At 36.0% G+C, this 22,237-nt stretch overlaps 9 protein-coding genes across 9 annotated transcripts; 1 reads left to right on the top strand and 8 right to left on the bottom strand.

Moving 5' to 3' along the window:
• Window positions 1–847: 847 nt before the first annotated feature.
• Window positions 848–2,549, bottom strand: Tsp_08554 (transforming protein RhoA). The gene is made up of 5 exons (XM_003375520.1): window positions 2,436–2,549; window positions 2,035–2,202; window positions 1,745–1,894; window positions 999–1,187; window positions 848–931 (listed from the first exon to the last, which is right to left on the bottom strand). Exons 2-5 carry the CDS (start codon window positions 2,188–2,190, stop codon window positions 848–850), a joined length of 579 nt encoding a protein of 192 aa, XP_003375568.1. The 5' UTR covers window positions 2,191–2,202; window positions 2,436–2,549.
• Window positions 2,550–4,245: 1,696 nt separating this feature from the next.
• Window positions 4,246–8,005, bottom strand: Tsp_08553 (putative fibulin-1). The gene is made up of 15 exons (XM_003375519.1): window positions 7,948–8,005; window positions 7,561–7,808; window positions 7,261–7,471; window positions 7,048–7,194; window positions 6,770–6,901; window positions 6,592–6,658; window positions 6,402–6,471; window positions 6,054–6,297; window positions 5,942–6,004; window positions 5,785–5,862; window positions 5,584–5,712; window positions 5,388–5,519; window positions 5,048–5,305; window positions 4,853–4,979; window positions 4,246–4,690 (listed from the first exon to the last, which is right to left on the bottom strand). The coding sequence occupies exons 1-15, from the start codon at window positions 8,003–8,005 to the stop codon at window positions 4,246–4,248; spliced, it is 2,409 nt and encodes an 802-aa protein (XP_003375567.1).
• Window positions 8,006–8,420: 415 nt separating this feature from the next.
• On the bottom strand, window positions 8,421–9,647 carry Tsp_08552 (hypothetical protein). Its single transcript, XM_003375518.1, has 2 exons — window positions 9,487–9,647; window positions 8,421–8,616 (listed from the first exon to the last, which is right to left on the bottom strand). Exons 1-2 carry the CDS (start codon window positions 9,645–9,647, stop codon window positions 8,421–8,423), a joined length of 357 nt encoding a protein of 118 aa, XP_003375566.1.
• Window positions 9,648–9,811: 164 nt separating this feature from the next.
• On the bottom strand, window positions 9,812–10,534 carry Tsp_08551 (protein spinster protein). The gene is made up of 2 exons (XM_003375517.1): window positions 10,526–10,534; window positions 9,812–10,222 (listed from the first exon to the last, which is right to left on the bottom strand). Exons 1-2 carry the CDS (start codon window positions 10,532–10,534, stop codon window positions 9,812–9,814), a joined length of 420 nt encoding a protein of 139 aa, XP_003375565.1.
• Window positions 10,535–13,240: 2,706 nt separating this feature from the next.
• Window positions 13,241–13,564, bottom strand: Tsp_08550 (hypothetical protein). The gene has a single exon (XM_003375516.1). The coding sequence runs from the start codon at window positions 13,562–13,564 to the stop codon at window positions 13,241–13,243; it is 324 nt and encodes a 107-aa protein (XP_003375564.1).
• A 1,232-nt stretch (window positions 13,565–14,796) lies between these two features.
• Window positions 14,797–15,531, top strand: Tsp_08549 (basic region leucine zipper family protein). Its single transcript, XM_003375515.1, has one exon. It carries the CDS (start codon window positions 14,797–14,799, stop codon window positions 15,529–15,531), a length of 735 nt encoding a protein of 244 aa, XP_003375563.1.
• A 516-nt stretch (window positions 15,532–16,047) lies between these two features.
• On the bottom strand, window positions 16,048–17,340 carry Tsp_08548 (ATP12 chaperone family protein). Its single transcript, XM_003375514.1, has 2 exons — window positions 16,927–17,340; window positions 16,048–16,392 (listed from the first exon to the last, which is right to left on the bottom strand). The coding sequence occupies exons 1-2, from the start codon at window positions 17,338–17,340 to the stop codon at window positions 16,048–16,050; spliced, it is 759 nt and encodes a 252-aa protein (XP_003375562.1).
• Window positions 17,341–17,502: 162 nt separating this feature from the next.
• Window positions 17,503–18,082, bottom strand: Tsp_08547 (hypothetical protein). The gene is given in 4 exon segments (XM_003375513.1): window positions 17,503–17,794; window positions 17,846–17,962; window positions 17,973–18,061; window positions 18,074–18,082. 4 exon segments carry the CDS (start codon window positions 18,080–18,082, stop codon window positions 17,503–17,505), a joined length of 507 nt encoding a protein of 168 aa, XP_003375561.1.
• A 135-nt stretch (window positions 18,083–18,217) lies between these two features.
• On the bottom strand, window positions 18,218–22,222 carry Tsp_08546 (conserved hypothetical protein). The gene is made up of 17 exons (XM_003375512.1): window positions 22,166–22,222; window positions 21,965–22,023; window positions 20,974–20,982; window positions 20,573–20,738; window positions 20,223–20,335; window positions 20,077–20,161; window positions 19,910–20,010; window positions 19,731–19,841; window positions 19,558–19,664; window positions 19,390–19,493; window positions 19,242–19,334; window positions 19,118–19,189; window positions 18,912–19,067; window positions 18,786–18,844; window positions 18,604–18,723; window positions 18,435–18,537; window positions 18,218–18,367 (listed from the first exon to the last, which is right to left on the bottom strand). The coding sequence occupies exons 1-17, from the start codon at window positions 22,220–22,222 to the stop codon at window positions 18,218–18,220; spliced, it is 1,665 nt and encodes a 554-aa protein (XP_003375560.1).
• Window positions 22,223–22,237: the final 15 nt, after the last annotated feature.

The raw sequence follows: 22,237 nt of genomic DNA, 5'->3' as shown, positions 1-22,237 counted from the left end.
AGGAAACCAACGTGTCTATACATAGATATATATTTTTTTTCTCCTTACTGCTCTTACTTAGTCTTATTGAAGTTGCATGTGGAAATCTTCAAAGAATGAAGATGAAAAAAAATAATAGAAAAAAACAATGAAACTAAAAATACATATATGAGTGTGTAAATTTGAAATTTTATTTCCGGTTGAATCGCTAAATTACGTCTAAAGATACAATATTTTTTGTTCATTTTTTCGATGGAGGGGAAAAAAAGATAGACACGAATAACACTACGGCAGAAACAAACGGATAACCGAAAAGGTTGTTATCACAACGAGTATACACAGTTCAACGCAGATGCCCAAAAAATGTATTCGAAAACAGCAAACGAAGAAGAAGAAGAAGAAGAAGAATAACCAGCAAGTCAGCGGATCATTTTAAGCAACACGCACATGACGCGTTCGTCTCAAGAAAACAAAAGACCACATCGTCAGAGCATTCATTTTTTTCACCAGTAAAATAGTAATATAGTAATAATAAGAATAATTAATAAGAATAATAACAACTTCGTTACTCAATAATGGGCGTGTGATATACAATTATAAAAGTGCGTGAAACAAGCCGTACCGTTGCATAAGATGACAACAGGAAGCTCAAAGATTCAAAAAATGAAATGAAAAAAAATGCAAGCCGTGTGTGTGTGTGAAGCGTCAATGGACTGACTGAACGAACAGATTTTTTTAATTTATATCTCGCCAACAATACCAGTTCTCTCTCAGTTTCTACAAAAAACACAAATTGTCTATTTATTTGTATTTTGCAAGAGTAGAACAAAAAGAAAACAATATTCGAATTATTCATCAAATTAATTACCTAAAGGATTGAACATTTTCTAGACTTTTTCTTTTTAACTTGCAAAGCTGCTCTGGTTGCTGTTTCAAATACTTCACGAACGCCCTGAAACAACGAACAACAAAAAAAATAGTTTAATATTAACATTAAAGAAAAAATATTTTAAAAATACCTCTTTAGTTTTTGCAGAGCACTCCAAATATGCATAGGCACCTATCTGTTCCGCCATTCCTTTGCCCTGTTCAGTTCTTACGGGCTCTTGCTTCATTTTGCCGAGCTCTCGCAACGTTTGCGGATCATTACGCAAGTCTTTTTTGTTCCCAACCAAAATGATTGGCACATTAGGGCAAAAATGACGCACCTACAAAATCGAATATACATCAGAGCACAAACTGATTACCGGAATTGCATTATTTTTATCATTGAATTAAGAAAAGCAGATGGAACTCATCGAACTACATCAAATAAACAAATTGAACTCGATTCTTGTTTGCAGCAATTTATTATATTTATAGAATTCAACTCTTCAAAAACTGCACACTAGTTAATTTACAATTTTTCAAACCATATGCAAAACAAATAAAAGAAGGCACACAAACGCGCGCGTGCGCGTGCGTCTCTTTACACACACAACAACTAGTTTCGATCACTTAATAATAGCAATGATTAAAAAAAGAACAATTAAAAAATTCTTACTCATACTCATGACTCATAAGTCTGAAATTACGAAATGAACAAAATTTTGAATAGTAAAATTTCCATTAAACGAACATAACAATTATCGCTCGTGCATAACAACTTGGTAAATGTCAGAAATGACATTTTCAATCATTTCTTTATTTGATGGAAGTCAAGGCAAACTTGGTACTTCGACTAGCTTTGATGGAAGAAATAATAAAAATTTTCAAATCGGCTTACCTCAGGAGTCCACTTTTCCGGGATGTTTTCAAGAGAATCTGGCGAGTCTATGGAAAAGCACATCAAAATGACATCCGTGTCAGGATAGGACAAAGGTCGCAGACGATCATAGTCCTCTTGACCGGCAGTGTCCCATAGAGCGAGTTCGACCTGAAATTTTCAACCATGACCAAAAGTTGTGCGTGTGGAAAAAATTCCACGCATGCTGAGTCATCGTAGAAAAATTGACTTGCGTGCGCATGCAGCAATAGTTCATAAGCTGAAAAATCAACTGGCCATCATTGCAATACCTGCTTCCCGTCGACTTCAATATCCGCCACATAGTTCTCGAACACTGTAGGCACGTACACGTCGGGGAACTGATCCTTGCTGAATACAATCAAAAGACAAGTTTTGCCACAGGCGCCATCGCCGACAATCACGAGCTTTTTACGTATGGCCGCCATGTTCAAATTATTCTACAATGTAAAAAGGCAATTTAAAGTTAATGTTTAAATGGGAAATGCTTCGAAAAAAAGCAACAGCGCATGTTTAATGCTGAATTTAGATAAAAATTGCAAAAATGTCGCTTTCGAAAAATGCCTGACAAACAACCGCGATTCGCCAAACTGAGCGTTCCAGAGAAACATACGATCAGTGAAATTTTACGCAACAGTGGAAATAAAACAAAGCAGAAAAGCGCATGAAATACCTAAAACGGCGATGAAGTTTCGAAAAGACAACCGTCGGGCAGCAAAAACACCCACGTAATCAAAGCAGCGCCAGCGAGCGATCACTACTTACGTGACGCAAGTTCACGGTGATCAATGACGGCCTACGGTACTTTTCAAAACATGCTCAAGTATAAATAAACACCGCCTCCACTGGAAAATTTGAAAATGCAAAATCAACAAATTTACATTTTACAAGCTATTAGGTGTTAAAAGTAAATGTTGAATTTGTTTAAAAATCCATTAAAAGTTTTCTATTTGTTGTTTGTTTCATTTTAATGCGATCTTTATGAAAAAATATTGAAACTACAGTAGTATGAAATAGGTCACATGTATAAGATATTTATGGAAAATTACAGGAGCATAATTTTCCTCATAACGAATATTAATTAGTATAAAATTTATTTTTATTTCATTTTTGTAAATTTATATAAATATTATACGTCAATGTATTGCATTATTTTGTGAATGAATTTATATGAATGATGATGTTCAAAAAATGTTTAGATGTGCTAATATTATTCCAGTAATAATTATGCTGTTTATTAATTATATAATTTAATGAGCAAGTATGATTTTTGTTCAATCACTAGTTAGTTATATGTTAACTTTGATTTTGTTTTTCACAACAATTTTTGCACCTTGGCATAACATTTTTCCACTTGCATACAGCTAATAAATGATCCATTCTCCACGTATTATTTATTTGTCATTTATTTGTATACGCTGCTATTTTGCATTGGTAGTTTCAATTGTAATTTTTAGCCTGATGGCAATGGAAATTGAATTCTGTTTCAACTGCTTACGCAGCAGCAGTACAGATGAAAGGTTCTCGAAGTGGAATAAGGGCTTCTTCTTTGCACGATTGATATGTTTTACTTGTTACTTTTGATAAAAAAAATGTTGTGAAATGAAAAGTACACATTTTAACGATGGATGATGCTTTTCAGCACCCTATCAACAGTGATTGATGTTGAACAGATTGGATGAGTTTGTGCATTACAGATGTTATGGATAAATCAAAGATCATCTACTGCTGCCGAGTAGTATTTTTGACACGTAGGACCCTATTGTTTAGGGCAAAATGTACTATACTAACAGAGGAGACTAGGAAATAATTTCGCTATGAAATCAGCAATTTTTAGCTACACTAATTCGAACTAACTAAATACACTTATGTAGGCATAGTTTTGCTCAGTAAGCACGTTAGTGCTGCTGTAAATTTTCATCTCCAATCGAATAATTTCGTTGGTTTTCTTTGTAATCGGATATTTCATATATATAATTCCTAAAAATTAAAAAAAGAAACACCACACATTGTTTTCCTTTCACAAAATTAATGAATTCTGAACATTTGAAAACGACAACAACTAACCCGTGTTATCTTGTTGTTGTACATCGTAACGTCTCGACGGATTGTCAATGATGGAATATTGAACTCGTAAAGGCCAACGTCGATGACTTGCTTGTTCCGGATAAACACGGCTTATTTCCAGCGGCCCCTTCAAACGGGGCGACATTTCAGGCAAGGCGATGAACTGATAACTGATGGAATAGGTTCGATTTGCCAAACAGCCAATATCCAACGGGTTGCACTTTTTCCAACACGTGTAACCATCTCTTACAGAACTGAAAGTGACCAGGGTGGATTAGAAAATTTTTTTGTGTGTTATTTTTATTTTTTGGTTTTTTTCTTTTTTCCTACTATTTTGCTTGTTACTGTAGCTGAAAATCAAACAGACAATCATCTCGAAAGCGACATGCAGCTTGCATGCGGTGTTTTTCAAATTTTCAAAACAAACTGAAATGATTTTCTTTGTATTCCGATACGTGGAGGACGATTTTGCTCAACGAACGACCGCCAAAATTGCCCGCATGTCGAAAATGCATGATCAAATCCAAATCCACTTGTTGGGGTCCTTGGAGTGGTTCGATCAGATTCAACACGGCCGCGTTGGGCTTGGTGATTAGCTTCTGGACCGAAAACGAAGCCCTGGTGGCCGGCTTCACTGTTTTGGAACCCAACGTGACCACTCGGTCCAGCTGCAGCTCGTATTGGACCGAAGTTTCCACGTTCACCGGACCGTTGAATGTGATCAACGGCAACGCGTTCATGCCGAAATCTTGGAACCGCAATTCGTTGGTCAACGCAATGAAATTGTACAATATCGACATTGGTGCGTTCATACAATCGCGATCCGAAGGCAAGCAAAACAACGTTTTACGCGTGCAACGGCTAAAACATACATATACGAAGCAAGCAAACAAACAAACAAACAAACAAACAACAAACTTGCATTGAAACATCTAAAAAAATGATCTGTGCATGCAATTCATTGGTTAGTTGGATTAAAGAACAAATAAATAAACAACAATTCACATCTATAAATCTACATACTTTTTGAAACGTAAGTCACGTTGATAATTTTGGGGGCAAATAATTTGGTGACATCTGTAACCTCCGTACAAATTGACACAAATGTCATCATCTTTGGAACACAATCCTTGTTGACATTCGTCAATATCTGCAACAAACAAACAAACCAATGAATGAATGAATGAATTGCATAAATATACATATACAAAAAATTACCTTCACATGTTCGTGAATCAGAATTCAGACGAAATCCCGGTGGGCATTCGCACCTGAACGATCCGGCCGTGTTGATGCATTTGCCCATACACATGGCTGTCCCTTGCGTGTTCCACATTTTACATTCATCAATGTCAACACAACTTCGACCATCCACGCCCAGTGAATAGCCACGCTCGCAGACACACTGATAAGAGCCTGGTATATTGACGCAACGGTGCTCACACTGGGCAGTTCCTGTGCGACATTCGTCCACGTCTTTGTGTAAAGCAAAATATGCAAAATAGAACAATTAAAATGATAAATAAATAAATGAATAAATAATGTCAATTTTCCATACCAACACACTGCCGACCATCCGACGACAATTCATATCCAGGATCACAGACGCAATGAAACGAACCTACAGTATTTACGCAACTGCCGTGCGTCGAACACAATACACTGCTACGATTTTGGCATTCATTGATATCTGAAAAGTTTCAAACAATCAATAGTGGAATTTTTTTCTGGCATCAACTTGTTGCAAGACAAACCTTCACATTTTTTAATAACAGAGTTAAATCGAAATCCTGATCTACATTCGCAACGATAACCACCTATACTGTTTACGCACGATTCTACATTCGGACACGTGTGAGTTCCTTTCATGCATTCGTCAATATCTTCATTTTAAATGAATAAAATTGTAAAAAAAAGATAAATAAAATTTGAAAAAAATACATATACTTGCACACCTTCGCAGACACTAGTGACTGGATTCAATTGATATCCAGGTGCGCAAGCACGAGGCAAATCTTTACAATAATAAGAACCTGAGGTAGTATGGAATTAATATGCATCAATATGCATGTTAAACAATTTCCACATATATATATACATATATGTATGTACCGTGCGTATTTTCACAATGTTGATTTGGCAAACACGTTCCAGGAGTTAAACACTCGTTTACATCTACATTTGAAGAAATATCTACACATCGTCAATTGGAAATTAACATTACCTTGACAAGAACCATCCGAAGCTAAATAGAAGCCATGACTGCAACCGCTGATTGTAACGCAACGTTTTGCCGTGCTATTCCACTGTTGACCGGAAGGACAAAAGCGCCTCTCGCAGCGGAAACTGCCGTGTGTGTTGCGACACGTGAATCCCGGTCCGCAGTTGTGCGTGCCCAAAGCGCATTCGTCGATATCTGAAACAGGCCATTCATTGGACAGATTTTGAAAATTGCAACAAAATTTCACCTGAACAAATGGAAATAAAAATAATAACCAAGCAAATCGCAATGCATACAAAAGAAAAATTAATTGCTCGCATAATTGTCATTTCAATGCACATTCTTACCAACGCAAGAATCGCTTTCTGAATCCAAATAATATCCCGTTCCACAGCTCATCGTTCGAATGCAACGCCACGAACTAAACATAAGCTTAGTAATTTTTTTTCTATTCATTCATTCATTCAATTTTGCAAAAAACAGCAAGCATTTTGAATTTAATTAATTAAAAAAAATTTTTTCACTGCTTCCACATGCTTACCCAATTGTATTGATACAACGTTGGCCAGCAATACAATTGTCACGAAAAAGCAAACATTCGTCAATGTCTGAAAAATTTTTCTCCTCTACGATACTCGAAATGAAGAAAGGATAAAAAAGAACTGTTATGCAAAACAAGCTGCAAACAAGCCGTTGCTATTCAGTTAAGCTGAACCCACCAACGCAAAGGTTGGTCGTCTCGTTCCATGCGAATCCATTCATGCAAGAGCAACGAAAGCTGCCGATCGTATTTTCACAAAGCTGACTCACCATATCACAAGGTGGTGGATTTTCCTCACATTCATTCACATCTAAACACTATCGACTATCGACATTGTTCACATTCAAAGCACAACACACACACACACATTAAAGCAATCGATCACATCATGCATGAAAAAAAATGCTCATTTTTTAATCAGATCAACAACATCAATTCAATTTGTTAAATTCTCACCTGAGCATGTTCGTCCGTCGGCATTAAGCATATAGCCGGCACGACAAGAGCACGAGATCGACTTTTGACCAGGCACCCGACGGCATTGTTGTTCACAAAATTTTTCCTCCTCTTCATTGCACTGCTCTGACAAATCCAAGCCAACCGCTTAACAAAAATTCAAAAATGTAATAAAAATGGAAACAAAATACATATCATTTGCAATCAACAAACTTGTTGATGAAACAGATGCTGTAAATTCAGCAAAATCCGTCTGCAAGTTCGACTGTTCGTCCCTGGATGCAGCAGATTCATAACGGCAACACTGGTCGAATACAGCTTTACAGTTGGCACTGAAATCAACGGGCGCGTTGCATTGTTTGCCTTGCTTTTTCATCTCTTTCGCCAATGAACAACATTCACAACATTCCTGAAAACAACCATCCTGATCATTTGGTTATGAAAATATGAATGAATAAAAAAATGATAATACTCGCAAAATACACACACACATATATATATTATTTTCATTACCTTCGTCTGCTCCCTGCCCGGAGCATCCAACGCTTCGCAACTGTCACCAGCTAAAGCAATTGACTTGCCTTCAGAACATTTCGTTTCGTAAAACGCCACCAAACAGCATATGCTTGCCACTCGGGGACAAAATCCCGCCTGGTCAATCTTCTCCACTGTCGTTTTGGTACACTGTTTTGAAATGGCATAGGCTTTCTTCCCTTCCAAACAACATTCAGCCAAGCTGCTCTGGTTTGCTTCAACAACATCTGAAAATGGTCATTGTCAATTCTACTTTTAAATGCACTAAAATTCATACAAACAATGCACAAAATTATTATTATTATTATCATTAGAAATTAAAATTAACAGAAAAAAACATATGCCTTACAAAGGATTCTTTCTTACGTTGTTGATAAAACAGCAGTAGAAGTAATAGCAGATTTGGCATCGGTAGGTTCGACATTAGCCTAATTCAATCAATGTTCAACCAATTAATTCAATCGAAAAAAAGCAATAATACGAACAATGATGATGATAATAATAATTTAAAAGTTATCAAAGCAAAATGCAAAAACACAAGCAATGATGCAAGCTCATGCTTGTCAACAGCAATAACACAGCTGTTGAACAACAATAAATGCTGCATTAAAATTGAATTTGTGAAAACAAAACTTTTCAAAGACGTCATTTTCTCACTACGACACCAGACGGTGTTGTGATTGGAAAAAGAAAGCATGCGAAAAATTTCCACTTTATTAACGCTGCTTGGTGTGTTGTCAAATTGTCATCAAGCCAACTTCCTCAACACGACGACGACAACTGTTTGTCACTTGTTGTTGAGAAAGTAGTAGAATAAAATTTTCAAATTCGCACACATTTCACTGCTTACTCGTCATGCCGACCGACCGCTGCCAAAGATAAGCCGAACAAACACAACGAAATGTTTGTTGTAAATCGCAGACGTAAAAATTGATGACAACAACTACTTTCTGTTCTTCTGCACATATCTTATCGCAATTCCAAGATGACCCGTTGTTGTAAAGATCACCAATTTTATGCACAAATAAGCAACAGCTACACAAATGGCAACGACGAATTTTTTGTTCACGAGGCACAACAACACGTACACATTTACATATTCAAATATTTTATCTAAAATAAACAGAAATGAGAAAAAAAATTGCACGAAGATTGAAATTTAAAAAATTAAAAAGAAAACTCCAGTTTTTTTAATGCAATAAAACATTTTCAATCGTACGCAACAACAATAAAAATTAACAAACTTGAAAATCATTTTTTACATACAGTATTACAAGATGCTTCTCACAGCAAGCATTGTTTTTTACAATAGAAAGCAAGTCGAGACGATTTGTTTTAAATAAAAAACTTAATTCGCGAGAAGGTAATCGTTACTGAATATACAGGTAATTGATTGAAATTGTAGGTATTTAGAAAAAAAAATCTTATCTGGAATGAATTGTTGATTTTTATAATCATCCAGTTTTGTTTTCGAAATTAGCATGCTGGTTGTAAAAACATTTGCCAAATTTACATCGAACTGAAATTTCATTAGCTGAAAATGTGCACCAAAGCAATACGAATCAGAACAAAAAATATACATATATATATATATACATATACACGATTACATTATAATTTAGAAGGTTTAAATAAAAACATGTTTGAAATTATCGTGAAAAAACCAATAAAATCACACGCAAATTGGAAATAAATAAAAATATATATATGTATTACTTGTTTATTAATTATTACCATATCCAATCACAATAATTACTTATTGTCAAAAGGTTTTTTTCTTGTAATAAATGTAAAAATTAATGTAAATAAACAGATTGTATGTTTTTTTTTCTAAAAAAATGTTCACAACAAGAAAATGTGCACAGATATTGTTTTTGTCGGTGCAATGCCGCCGACAGCGCAGACATGCGTACAGATCCTGTTTGACCTTTGTCCTGTGGTGAGATAAGATTTCTCAACGCCCACGGCAGACAGCTTGTCAGCAAACAAACTGTTGTAAATGTTTCCACTGTCGAAATGTGGCAATTCTTTTGTCTAATCTTATCAGCAATTGGCCATTGCCTCATCACCCCCGGTCGTGGTGCCTATATCAGCTTTATCTGGGTCGGCACGCACCACGAGCCAGGTGACCGGTCAATCTATGACGTAACACTTATTTTTATTGCTGAATATATTTGATTTTATTTACTTTAAAAAAGAGAGAGAAAATACTATTACTCGTAATTGTAAATCATCCCCTGGACAGTGGAAAATTACCGACTGTCTGTCTGGTTGTTGGCTGTAGAGATTGTTCGCGGTCACGTTCCGGATACTGTACTTTTTTCGTTGACCCCTGACTGAGCACATTGGCGTCGGACAGCCAATTAAGCTTAATTCGACCCGACAATAGCACGTGGGCGGCTTGTGGGAGCGAATTGCGTAAAAAAACAATGTCGCCAAGGATCAAAGCCTCGCCGCCGCTTTTTCCCATGACGCAGTGTTGCGCATCAGTTCGGCGTCTGCGTAATCGGCACCAACGCCGACCGTGGTCAGTTGAAAGGGAACCCGCCACACAGGTGGCCGATGGAAATGCAAATTGAAACCCTGATGAAAGCCAACAATGACGCCGAAGATGGATATTAGCTAACCGCCACGACGGGATCTTCCACACGGCTCACGTGTGGAATAGGCAAATCAGGAAAATAAAGCGAAAAAAGAGATAAAGAATCATCAAATTGACATTCGTCTATTTGATCCACCAACGCGGCGTCGATTATGCAATAAGCTAATCTTCAAGATTTTCAGATCGAATTCTGACAACAGCCAAATCAATTTATCCATCTATCTGTTTCTATCATGCAAAAATGGAACAGTGAAAAATACCATTCATTGAAGAAAAAAACCCCCTTTTTTTAAATTAAATATTACAATTTTATCAATATCTACAAAACTGCATATTATATACTATTTGCATTTGAATGAAATTAATTTGAAAATTATAAATAAATTTGAATAAAGTTCAGTGTGTTGTTATTATTATTTGTGCAACAAATCCTCCTCGGAAAGCATAAAACTACACACGGCAATGCGTAAGAATGATGCAATTGGCAATTATGAAATTTACATGTAATAATAATAATAATAATATTATTATTATTATTATAATAAAAGAGAAACAAAATTTTCTGATAATTTTGAAAATGGAAAAACAGAATTTTAGTTGGTTTCATTATATATTATTGTGCATTGGTTGGTCAGTAGCAAAGAATGGCAAAGCGAGCAGCATGGTTTTACTATCACCGTATAGAGAAACTCGACCCCGATTTAGACCTAAAGACCCTGGTGGAATGAAAAAGAAAAAAGAAAAATTTCCACCTTTTCTCCCATTATTTTTCCAAAGACCTTCTGTTGTGGAAAATATACAAAAAAATAGCCATTATTCATTCCGCTTTTTCTCGCTTGAATAAAATAATTGAAAAGCACAACTGTTTTACCGCTGGGGCCGATGGTTGTGCAGAAAAATGATTAGAGAGAACAGGGGGAAGCACGCGCCGTCCGTCTGGCCGGGCTCATTTCACCGCTAACAACAACTGCACCAGACAGACTATCTGTGCACAGTAAGCAGGATGCGTTGCATCAGTATGATGGACAGGCACAACACGTGGAAGAACCACCATCGAAAAGCAAAATTATATTGCACGGCTGTCGTCTGGAAAGTACGCAACCATCGTCTGGGTCACTTGGGCCGGTCAGCTGAGCGCAACAGCCTCGACTAGGCGTCAAAAAAGCATTGCGTGATTTGTTTTTCTCTACATTTCTACAATGCCACACGTCCACATTCCATCAAAAAAGAGGAAATTGTTGACCCTCATAAATAAGACAAAACATGAAGAAGATGGGAAAAATAAATCTGAAAACCAAATCTACACATACATATATACATGTATCGGAAATTGCAAGCATATGCCACCATTTCATTCATGCAACATATTTTTTAACTATGTTATGTTTTAATTAGCCTGAATTGAAAATTAACGTGTGTGAGATCTTGAGTAATTAGCACAGTCATATAAAAGTTGTGCGATGTTGCGCCGTTGTTTTATTCATCATTAATGACAACAGATAACATTTTTTTGGAAACTATTTAGCGTATATTTCTTTTCAATTGCGTGTTATTATGATTATACAAATTGGATTATAATATTAATCATCCAATATATATATGTATTTATTTATTTAATATGTAAACATAAATATATGCAATATGTTTAATTATGTGATAAAAAAGTAATCTTCACCTACAGTGTTGACTGAACACTTGACCTCTGACATTTGACGAGCAAACAGAATAAAGCAACATGTCGGTGAAAAAATATTAAGCTAATTTTGCAGTAAGCTAATTAAGCAAATAATAAAATGCAAACAAACTAATCTTAGCATGTCGGTAAAAAAATATGAAGCTAATTTTCCAATAAGCTAATTAAGCAAATATTAATTGAACTTGCAAACAAATGAATACTGTAAAGGTGTAAAAACAGTAGAAGAAAAGGTGTTAATTTCCAAGCAAAGCCACAATTCAATGGGATTTTAATTAATGACTCCTCTTTTGTACACGATGTCTATGTCAGATGTGAATATATGAATATGAAAGTGAAAAATATCGTACAAATGGAAAAAATGGACCACATCACTACGTGATAGACATTGCTTTGCTCAGAATCTGGATAAATGGAAGAAAGCTCGACGTGAATAGTTGCAGTTAAGCCTCAGCGATGTGTAAATTTACAAAAGAAAAAGCACGCAGCTGCCCATGCTCTTTAATTCGTCTGCAAAATAATGTTTTTCATTTATATTTTTTTTTATTTTAGTGATCTGAAAGTGGAACCTCTTCACATGTTGAACTGGATTTCGTATCGATCCAAGCAGGTGTAATGAGGGGATAGGGGGGGGGGGGAGAAAGAAGGATGGGATGGAAGTGAATTAGTTGGTTACAGCATCGACGTCAGTCCACAAGCCGGCGCCCACCTGCATCTTGTGCAACATCACCGGCTCTACGCAATCGTACAGCCGAACAGTAAATACTGTTCCAACGACGGATGCGGTGGTCCTCTTAATTAGCTAACCAGCTATGCTAGGTCTGAAGCTAGACGTAGACAAGCTTTGCGCAACGCCCGTCGTGGGAATCCTAGCAGTTAAAAGTGGGCTAGTTAAAAATATACAATAGGGTGGGCTGAGGATTATGAAGAATTTCCCACCGGATCGAGACAATGGTCGAGACAACGGCTGGGTCATCAACACGCAATCGTCCTAAAACTACGCTATTGGTCAGTTTTCAGCCAGTCTATTTGCTGAGGTCATTTGCTAACTGACCTGCTTATTAGAACCCAAAACTGTCCTTGCAGGCAGTCGGTTTCAAAACTCTGCTATTGCAACGATGTTTTCTCATTTCGGAATCTTGTATATTTTTTGGTCAAGGGTCGACGATTACGCAACTGCATTTATCAAGGTGGTCGTCTAGGGCGAAAGTTCAGCTGACATAACCACAACCGTCTCGGTCGACCGATCATACTTATCCAAAGTTAGTCAGTATTGGAAAAGCATCCCAGCTAGACGGCTTGCTTATTGCACAGCTCGCACCCACATCTTCACGTCAGCTTCACGCAATCAGTTACCTTACCGATTACCGAGCCCCTATCGTCAGAATATAAAGTAAGTTGAACACAGGTGCACATTGTGCATGGCTTATTTCCGCATATATTATTTCTTGTTCGGCGCTTCCGCGATTCGTTTCAATATCACGATATGTAACAATTTTTGCACACACACACATATATATGTATAAATGCACAATGCACTTGTATAGATAAAAATTGATGATAACTTTGCCCAAAGTTAGGCTAGAAGAACTGTGAATCGATTCTGACCTCCCTCTGCGCAGCTCATACGCTTCACTTCCGGCGACGAGAGACAGTGTGGCCGTCAAAGACAGGTCACCAGCGGTCATTAATCAACTATTAGATAATTATTGAAAAGAGCAAAAACTAAGGTTCGCATATGTATGCAAGCCAACAATTATAAGCTCTTGTTTTTTCTTAATCCTTTTTGATCTAATTAGCTTTTAGTGTGAAAATTGAAAAGCGAATGTAGATTTCCAAGGCAAATAGGCAAATATTGCGTGGTGCAATCCCAGTACATATTGTTCACTATTTTTCAACATTGCATTGCATGCTTTTCATAATTTTTCCGAAATAAAAGATAAGATGACTGACCTGCCTTTGTAAGAATGATACAATTTTCCAATGAACATTATTCTAAAACAATACGAACGCGAACGAGTATAATTTGGATAATTAGTTCAGTTTTTCCCATCCAACTGAAGAAAGCAGAATTAAATAAAAGGAAAAAAAGTATTGATGCACAATTTGCATGATTGTATACTACACAACTGGAAAATAATTTTCGTTTGATCATTTTTTCTAAAATGGAAAAAAATTCTATTTTAGAACACCACTTGCGTCATCTACCTGAACGTTGACCGTAATCAACTTCCACATATTAAATAATTTCGCTTTCGAGAGTCACGCTCAGTTGTTATCGGAAATTCATTCCATTCCAACCTCTCTCTTTCTGATCAAATTGATCAAACTTGCCCATCTTCACACCGAACATGATACTGCTAAGTAGAAATTTATTCACACCATGCACATTCTATTCATAGTTGTTGTTCAGAGTGGAAAATTTTTCCAAATGAAGATTTCTTATTTTTCTGGTTAAAAGAACATTTATCACATTAATCAAGCATCAAAAATCCAGTGAATCATCTATCATTCGTCGCGTTTGTTGTTCAACACAAGCTTACCTTATTTACTACCGGTTATGATTATGATTATGATTATTATTATTATTGTTCATTTGTTGGTGCAAGTCGAGCTTTACAACAGAATCTGTAAATTGCAATACAGATAACCATTTGCATAATAATTCGTCAATAGGCGCGAGTTTAGAAAAATAAGATGCACAAATAATTGAATTATGGTCCCTGCAAGCAGGCGCTGTTTTTAAGGAGAAAAAATTCATGCGCTGACAAACACAGATCGCGTTCACAGTTGTGTAAGTGAACTTACCTTTTGTATAAACAACACGTGTGTGTGTGTGTTTTTTTCCCTTTCTTTTAGCGTTGTGTAAGTTCAGGATAAGATAAATCACGGACGACCAGATTCAGAAACTTGGCGCAGGATGACAACAGTTGAACAACAGCAACAGCAACAACAACAGCCGTCGAATGGTAACCATTCGACCGGCAGTTTTGATCCGAACAAAGCTTTGAAAAATTACGCTGCCAACATGGCCATGTCCAGCTTGTACTGGCCGTCCGCGGCTGGCTTCGACCCTTCGAATCCGACAAGCATGTACGCAGCTTACACTCAGGCGAGCGCGTTGGCGGCGGCCGCAGCGGCGCAACAGGGTGGGGCGGCGAACGGGCGCGGCGGGTCTCTGGTCAACGGTAGTGGCGGGCCCACGACCACCGGCAACGTGGTTTCGACCACAGCGCCGACCGGGGTGGGGCCGACCATGCCGGCCACACCTTCGTCGTATACTGTCCAAATGCCGACGGTATTCAGTCAGCCGTCGACGACAGTCCTGGCCACCACCACCATCACCAATGGCGGTGGCGGGGGCGGAGGTCCGGTGGCGCTGTCGTTTCCGGCCCACAGCACCACGCCCACGACGCCGAAGAAAAAAGCCGAACCTGTGCCGGAACATATGAAAGACAACAATTACTGGGAACGTAGGAAGCGGAACAACGAATCGGCCAGACGTTCCCGTGAATCCAGACGCATGAAAGAGGAACAAATTGCACTGCGTGTCGTCTATTTGGAACAAGAAAATTTACAACTGCGTACCGAACTGTCCATGCTTCGTGGCGAATTGGAAAAGCTGCGCATGCTTCTTTACAACACGCATCATTGATCGCGTGCAACTTTATAGGTGATTGATTGGTCAAGCATACGTAGTGTCTGTGTGTCTGTGTGTGTCTGTATCTGTGTGTGCTTTGTCCTCTTCCTCCTCCTCTTCATCATCATCATCTTCTTCTTCTTGTTCTTCTGCTTCTTCTTCTTTTCTGGTCGTCACTTTCTTCCTCTTTCCTGTCACGGTGGTCAGCGGGTCAACATAAGCCTTTACAAAACAAAAACAAAACGAGCTAAGAGAAATCCAACGTGCCATTCCTTAATTCGATCAAAAATGGCGCCACTTCTTCCAACTGAGTTTCTGTGCGTGTGCGTGTCTGTACGTCTCTGTGTGGTTTTGTGCGTGTAAGTGCTTCAAAACAATACATACATGCATGCATGCATAGATCAAGAACAAAAAAAAGTCAAATTTATGACGAAGATGACAATAATAATAATAATAATAATAATAAGGAATAAAAATTATCCTGAGCTTGGCAATCGAATATTCGATGATTGTTGCGTTTGTATTTTGTTCTCATTCTAAACAGGCAAATTTGGCAAATAGCAAGCCAGCCGACACGCGACACCTCAACTCCTGCTCTTCCAAATCGTGGGCCCATTCAATTCGACCCCAACGGTTTGTTTGAAATTGCCTTTCCAACGTGGCCAAATCGACCGCTTCGGTAACGTCGAGCCGATGTTCACAGGCTGCCAGTGTCAAAAGTACGCTGTTCAACGAGTCGACGGCAAATTTGCATCCCAAAAGCCAACACCAATTTCGACTGAGAAAATACTGACGCATCGTAGCAACGCTGTTTGCCGCGAGCGTTGGTGGGAACATGGTCACCGATGGTGTTGCCAATGATACACCAAATCGATGCTTAAAATACAACAGCAACAACTTACGGGAAAAAGTAAGAACAAAAGTAACACAAAGCTTTCCACTTTTTTAAGCACCTTATACAGTACAACCAATAGGTTATTTACATACATTTTATATTTACCAGTAATCAAGAAAATGCATAAAAATAGCACTGTAAAGTTGTAATATGCTTTAAGTTCAAAAGTTTCCATTTGAAGAATAATTTTATAAACAACTGCTTTAAAGTATAACATTCGAAAACATCTCTTAAACTGCACATCTCTTACTTATATGCAGTAAATTTTCCATGAATACAAATAATAATTAATGCAATATAATGTATAATTTAAATATGCTACTGCACTATTTTTCCGAAAGAATAAACAAATTTAACAATTGTACATGTTTAGAGAGGAAAAAGAGTGAGATAAAGAGAGAGGAAGAGAGAAGGAGAGAGACAGAATGAAAATGAAAATTGGTTAAAGAGGTGGTGAATGAAACGGTGCAATACTAGTGCTGAGCGACGAAACGCAAGTAAAACGCATTACTTACCGTAGCCCATTGAATAATTGGACCCCATTTGTCTCTTTGCATCTGTCCAAGTTCAGGAAGCTGATCGTTGATGAAGAAAATCGTGTCCGATTCCAAATGCTTCAACAGATCGTCCACAACTTGTCCATTGGTCAGTTGATTGGGATTGTCGATGGCTGTGAAGCAGAGTGTCGTTAGATGCATGCGAGCCAAGTCGACATTCGCACGCTGAGATGACCATTCTACGGCGATGCACAATGCCAGAGGTTCTGAATCGACCGTCAAAATTCGACCTTTGGGTGTTTTCAAAGGGCGTTGGTCAAGACGAATTGAAAAACGATTCAAATCGACAGGCATCACATCCACCGATTTGTAAAATCGTGATATCGGTCTTGTAGCGAAACAACGAACCAATACCATGCGCAGTTGTTGCATCTTCCCATGCAATCAGAAGATATGAATTATAAAAAAAGAAGAAGAAGAAAGAATAGAAAAAAAGAAACTCATAGTGATGCATGTCTACAGCATCAGTGTCACTTTGTAAAGAAATTACAAAGAATAATATTTTTTTACTGTAAGAATGACATTTCGACATTTTCACCGCTTATTTTCATACCCAGGTATACATTTTCGAGATTGAACACTTTGCTCTAAATCTTTCAGCTTTGGGTATGGCCTTTTCCCTGATGCGATGTGCATCTTCTTTTCCGAATCCAATTTCACGTCCTGTGTTTCATTGCGTGAAAAACGTTGAACAGTCTCGTTTGTACGCTTTATGTTCGATAAAACTTCCAACTCTGTCGGCGGATCGGTCCTTCGACCAGTAAGCCATGCACGCCATTCTACCGGTATGTTGTTCCAGTTGTTTCTATCTGCCGGGATGTAACCTCTGTAATATTAAAAAAAAATAAAATATCCTCAGATTTATAATTTGATTTACCTTTTTACTGTACGATCAGTATGGTCGTGCACGTAGTAAATATTGCCCAAATGATCTTTGCCTATGATAGTTTTGGGCTTACTTTCGAATGATTTCCAAAAATTCTCCCACAGTGTTCTGAAAATACCCGGTCTTTGTGCCATAAATAACTGCTGAAACTGCCAAACAATCCAAGCATGTTATAAATATTTGAATAGAATCAAATAATGTGGAATTCTTTAAAAAAACCAATATCATAAATATGCAGCTAATTTTTTTAAAACAAAGTAAATTTTCACTCATTTCTTCCATGACTTAGAAGATAACCCGGCATTAAAATTAAGCAGCTTTTAAAGCATGGAATAAGAACAACAAATAATTAACAATCACTGATCATAGTTCACGCTTTGGCTTTGAATGAAGACGAGCATGAGCTTGACGGAACTGTTTATTCGACCAGACATACTCCGCTGCCAAATGAACAATGCGCATCACTTCGTCTGCATCAAGGTAAAAATTGGTAAACTTTGGATTTTTCACATCCTATAAATTTAAATTCAACTTTATATATGAATGAGAGCAAAAAAAATGAAAAAAATAATAAAATCACTTTTTCTTGATATTGCACTTTTGTTTCGTCTTCCCATCCAAAAAATTTCAAACCTCGCAACGTTGCCAAATCACGATAACATTCCGGATCACCGCAATGATAACTGAAAAACAAAACAAAAAAAGCAGCTTTTGTTTTTGGCTTTTCAAATACATTGTATCAAGTTTACAGTTCAAAAACAACAGCCCAATCAGGTAAAAAGAACATATGAGTCAATCCTGCTCCATGGATGGACATGAAAATGTCCGTATTGTGCGACATTTGATACTGCTCTAGAACAGGAATATCCCTGGAAAAGAAAATTTCTATTTGAATAAATGCTAATTTTAAATACATGCAATGTTGACGAACAAGGTATATTTAGCAACGGTAACACTGAACTGCGGATCCGCTTTCAAACGCTTCACTATCTTAAAATTGGAAAATTATATATTTTTTTTACTAAAATAAATCTTTTCCAAAAAAATGATCAAATACTTCATTGGTGTTCATAATTATTCGATATTGAGAACTTCGAACCAAATAAGTCACTCTTAACTTTTCCCTTAAAGGTCCATTCTGCTTTAGCTGAAGTCGATGGATCAGATGATGGCTAAACGCTTGGACCAACCCACTGGCTCGACAATAATCTGGCTGAACAATCACAACCAAAGTATTACAAAAAGATAAAAAGCACAACTTACCATTGGCATATTGTAATACAAACCGAAAACTTTACGTGCTAAAACGGGAAACATCACTTCACGGAAACAAACCTGAAGCGAATTGAATAAAATCATATTTATTTCAAAAAACAATTAATCAAACTCTTTTTCCATCAAAATCTTGAAGATCAATCAACGGTTTCGTTGTAAACGCCAGCCACGTTTCTCTGAAGATATCAAAATAAGGAGATGCATCCTAAATAATACAAAAAAACTTAAATAAAAATAAAATTTTATACAACAACTTTTACCGTATCCCAAAGAATAATATCCACATCTTGATGAAATGAGCCATTCAAATGCTGCGAAAGATATAAATTTATAAAATCGCAGAAATGATGGTACATGTTTATTCCTTCAAAAAAAAGAAAAATATTAATAATTCAATTACAATACAAAAAAAATACCATCCTACATACCAGCGTCAAGCTTTATGACAATTGTCGGTTGATCGAAAATGACATCACAATAGTTGCCGTTCAATTGAAAGCTGGGGAATCGCTGAAAATATTTCATCTCGGCTGCCCTAAAAATACCAAATCTGCATGAAAATAAACGAAAATGAAAAAGATTGCGCAACATTTATTCTCACCAACTTTGCAAATAACCATCATATGCATCCAGAGCTAGATTTTTAAATTTTCGTTCATGAAATTTACACCGACCACCTACATCTCCTTTTCCAATAATATCACTCCGATATCTATTAATTTATTTAATTATCTGCTGCTTAACACGAACAAATTATAAATAAGAAAATAACAAACATACTTTTTGCCGTTTATATCATGTTTCAAATTATTAAAGTTAAAAAATATATTCTTCGCGTAGCAATATTCAAAACTTTCACTGCAACGTAACGAAGTATCACCCTAAAGTTCGAAATAAAAAAAACGATACACTATAATATGCAAATTAAAATGCTATACTAGATTAACAGGGGAGCAAAGTTCAACCAAGCTTGCATTATGTTTCTTGATTAGGCCAAAATCAGCATTATAATAAAACGCATTACGACTTTTTCTAAATGAAAATTATTAATACATATTTTTCATCACAATCTCAAAATATTTCAAAAATTCACTCAATGTCTGGGGCTTTTTTGGAACATTTTATTGTTTTCCGACTATAACTGCGTTTACCAAAGTTACAGTTTGGTTCATATCCCCAGCATTCATCCAAATGTTGAGCCATCAACTGAAAAAAATTCGTCAACTATTTTCACATTATCATTCTATGCAACTGAAGCATCAATAAAGCATTCTCTCTTTTTTTTTAATTTTAACTTCACTGTAAATTTATTTATTGACCTACTTTTTATACAACAATAATTTAATTATATGCATATTAAAAAATACTTAAATTTAAGTTTATAACGTTTAATGATAACTTTTTAATTATTCAGACTGTTGTTATACAAAACAAATTTCTTACATTATAGGGGCAATTTTTATCAGCACGGCACTTTTCTGCAATGTCTGGGCGTCGAAATAAAAAATATTTCACATGTTGCGTAGGCAGGTTAAAATCAAAATCATTCCCGCAGTTAACAAAAACAACCGCCGCAAGAAATATCACGAAATTCAAATTGACGCCCATTCTGAAAACCGGAAATTACAAAAATGAACAATCAAATATTTACCAAAACTTACCTGACAGTTGAATAAAAAATATTTTAAAAAATCAAAAAATTTTATATTCAGAATAAAAGAATACATGAACAGCAGAATTTATTTTAAAAAATCATTAAAATTTATAAACATACCAGTTTGAACAAAAGTTTGCTGATGACACTCACAAAAAGAAAGTATCTTCACTGGTAAAATTTAAATTACTTGATCCTTCTAAAATAAATAAACAATTATTTACTTTATGAGATGACTTTTTAAAACTGTTCAACGCGACCAATCGCAATACCGTAATTAAGTAATCAGGTTTATGCTCTATTGCCAATTGATCATAAATTTTATTAATTATTTTTAAACAAAAATTGATGTGGTTGTTTGTAAACATTTCTTCTTAGATCAATAAATTAATATAATTATCACTTCACAATTAATTAACGCACAAATGTGACTGCCTGTCTCAAGCAAACTATTTTATTTTTTGACGAATGCATTGTAAAATAAAATAAATTATTTAATTGAAAAATTTTTTTACCATTTAAAATTTAACATTAATTCTTCCTAGAAACTTTCGATATTGAGTCACTGTTTAATGAAAATTTTCAAAATTTTGTTTAAATTAATATTTAGTGCTTTTTATAGTTCTTCGTTTATAGTTTAGTCATCTGTAGTGCAAAAATAGTATAATATATCTTTCTCAATATAAATACGACTATCTATATTTAGTATGTTCGGGAGTTTGTCGGTTCCTTTCATTTAAATATCAAATTTCATTACAGTTGCGAATGAACAATAATAATAATAATAAAATAAAAACAAAAGGCAGTTCAAAAAACAAAAAAGAATAAAAAAAATATTGATTTCTTTAATTAGATTCCCGTTACTTGATCAGGGCGATTTTTTACTACCATTTTTTCCACTGATTGTTTTTGAAATTTGTTAATTGTTTCTATTTGAAATTGTAGTTATTATTTCAACTGAGCAATTTCAAATGAAAAATTGCAATTTATGTCCGCTGAAGAACGTTGTAAATTGTTTTCAAAACAATGAAATCAACCTTGTCGTTTCGCGAATGGAAAACAAAAGTGGAATAGTGAAAAATTAACTGGAAAATTTTTGGCATGTATTTTAATATTATTAAATTGCATACAAAATTTTTTTTCAACATGCTGTAAAAAATCCATTTTTCAACAATAGTAACTTTTGTCGTCGTAAACGAAGAGCAACAATCCTACGGATGGGATCGCCTACTGCGGGAAGCTAAATTTGATCAATTATGCTAATACTGACAATGAAAATTATCAAATTAATTTTGCATAAAGTACAAAGGGAAAATTGGATGTGAGAATAATCGTCTAATTTTTTGCCACTCGCATATTCTACAGAAAATTTTCACTTACACTAGTTGGCACGCAGACGAATTGCAACAGAAATCACACGTCACGATAACACCAAGCATTTCAAATTCACGCTT

Source organism: Trichinella spiralis (assembly GCF_000181795.1).
Source record: "Trichinella spiralis strain ISS 195 chromosome Unknown Scfld5, whole genome shotgun sequence".
In the NCBI taxonomy this organism is placed as follows: Eukaryota; Metazoa; Nematoda; class Enoplea; order Trichinellida; family Trichinellidae; genus Trichinella; species Trichinella spiralis.
The sequence above is the reverse complement of the archived record's forward strand: the minus strand, read 5'-3'. Positions and strand labels throughout refer to the sequence as shown.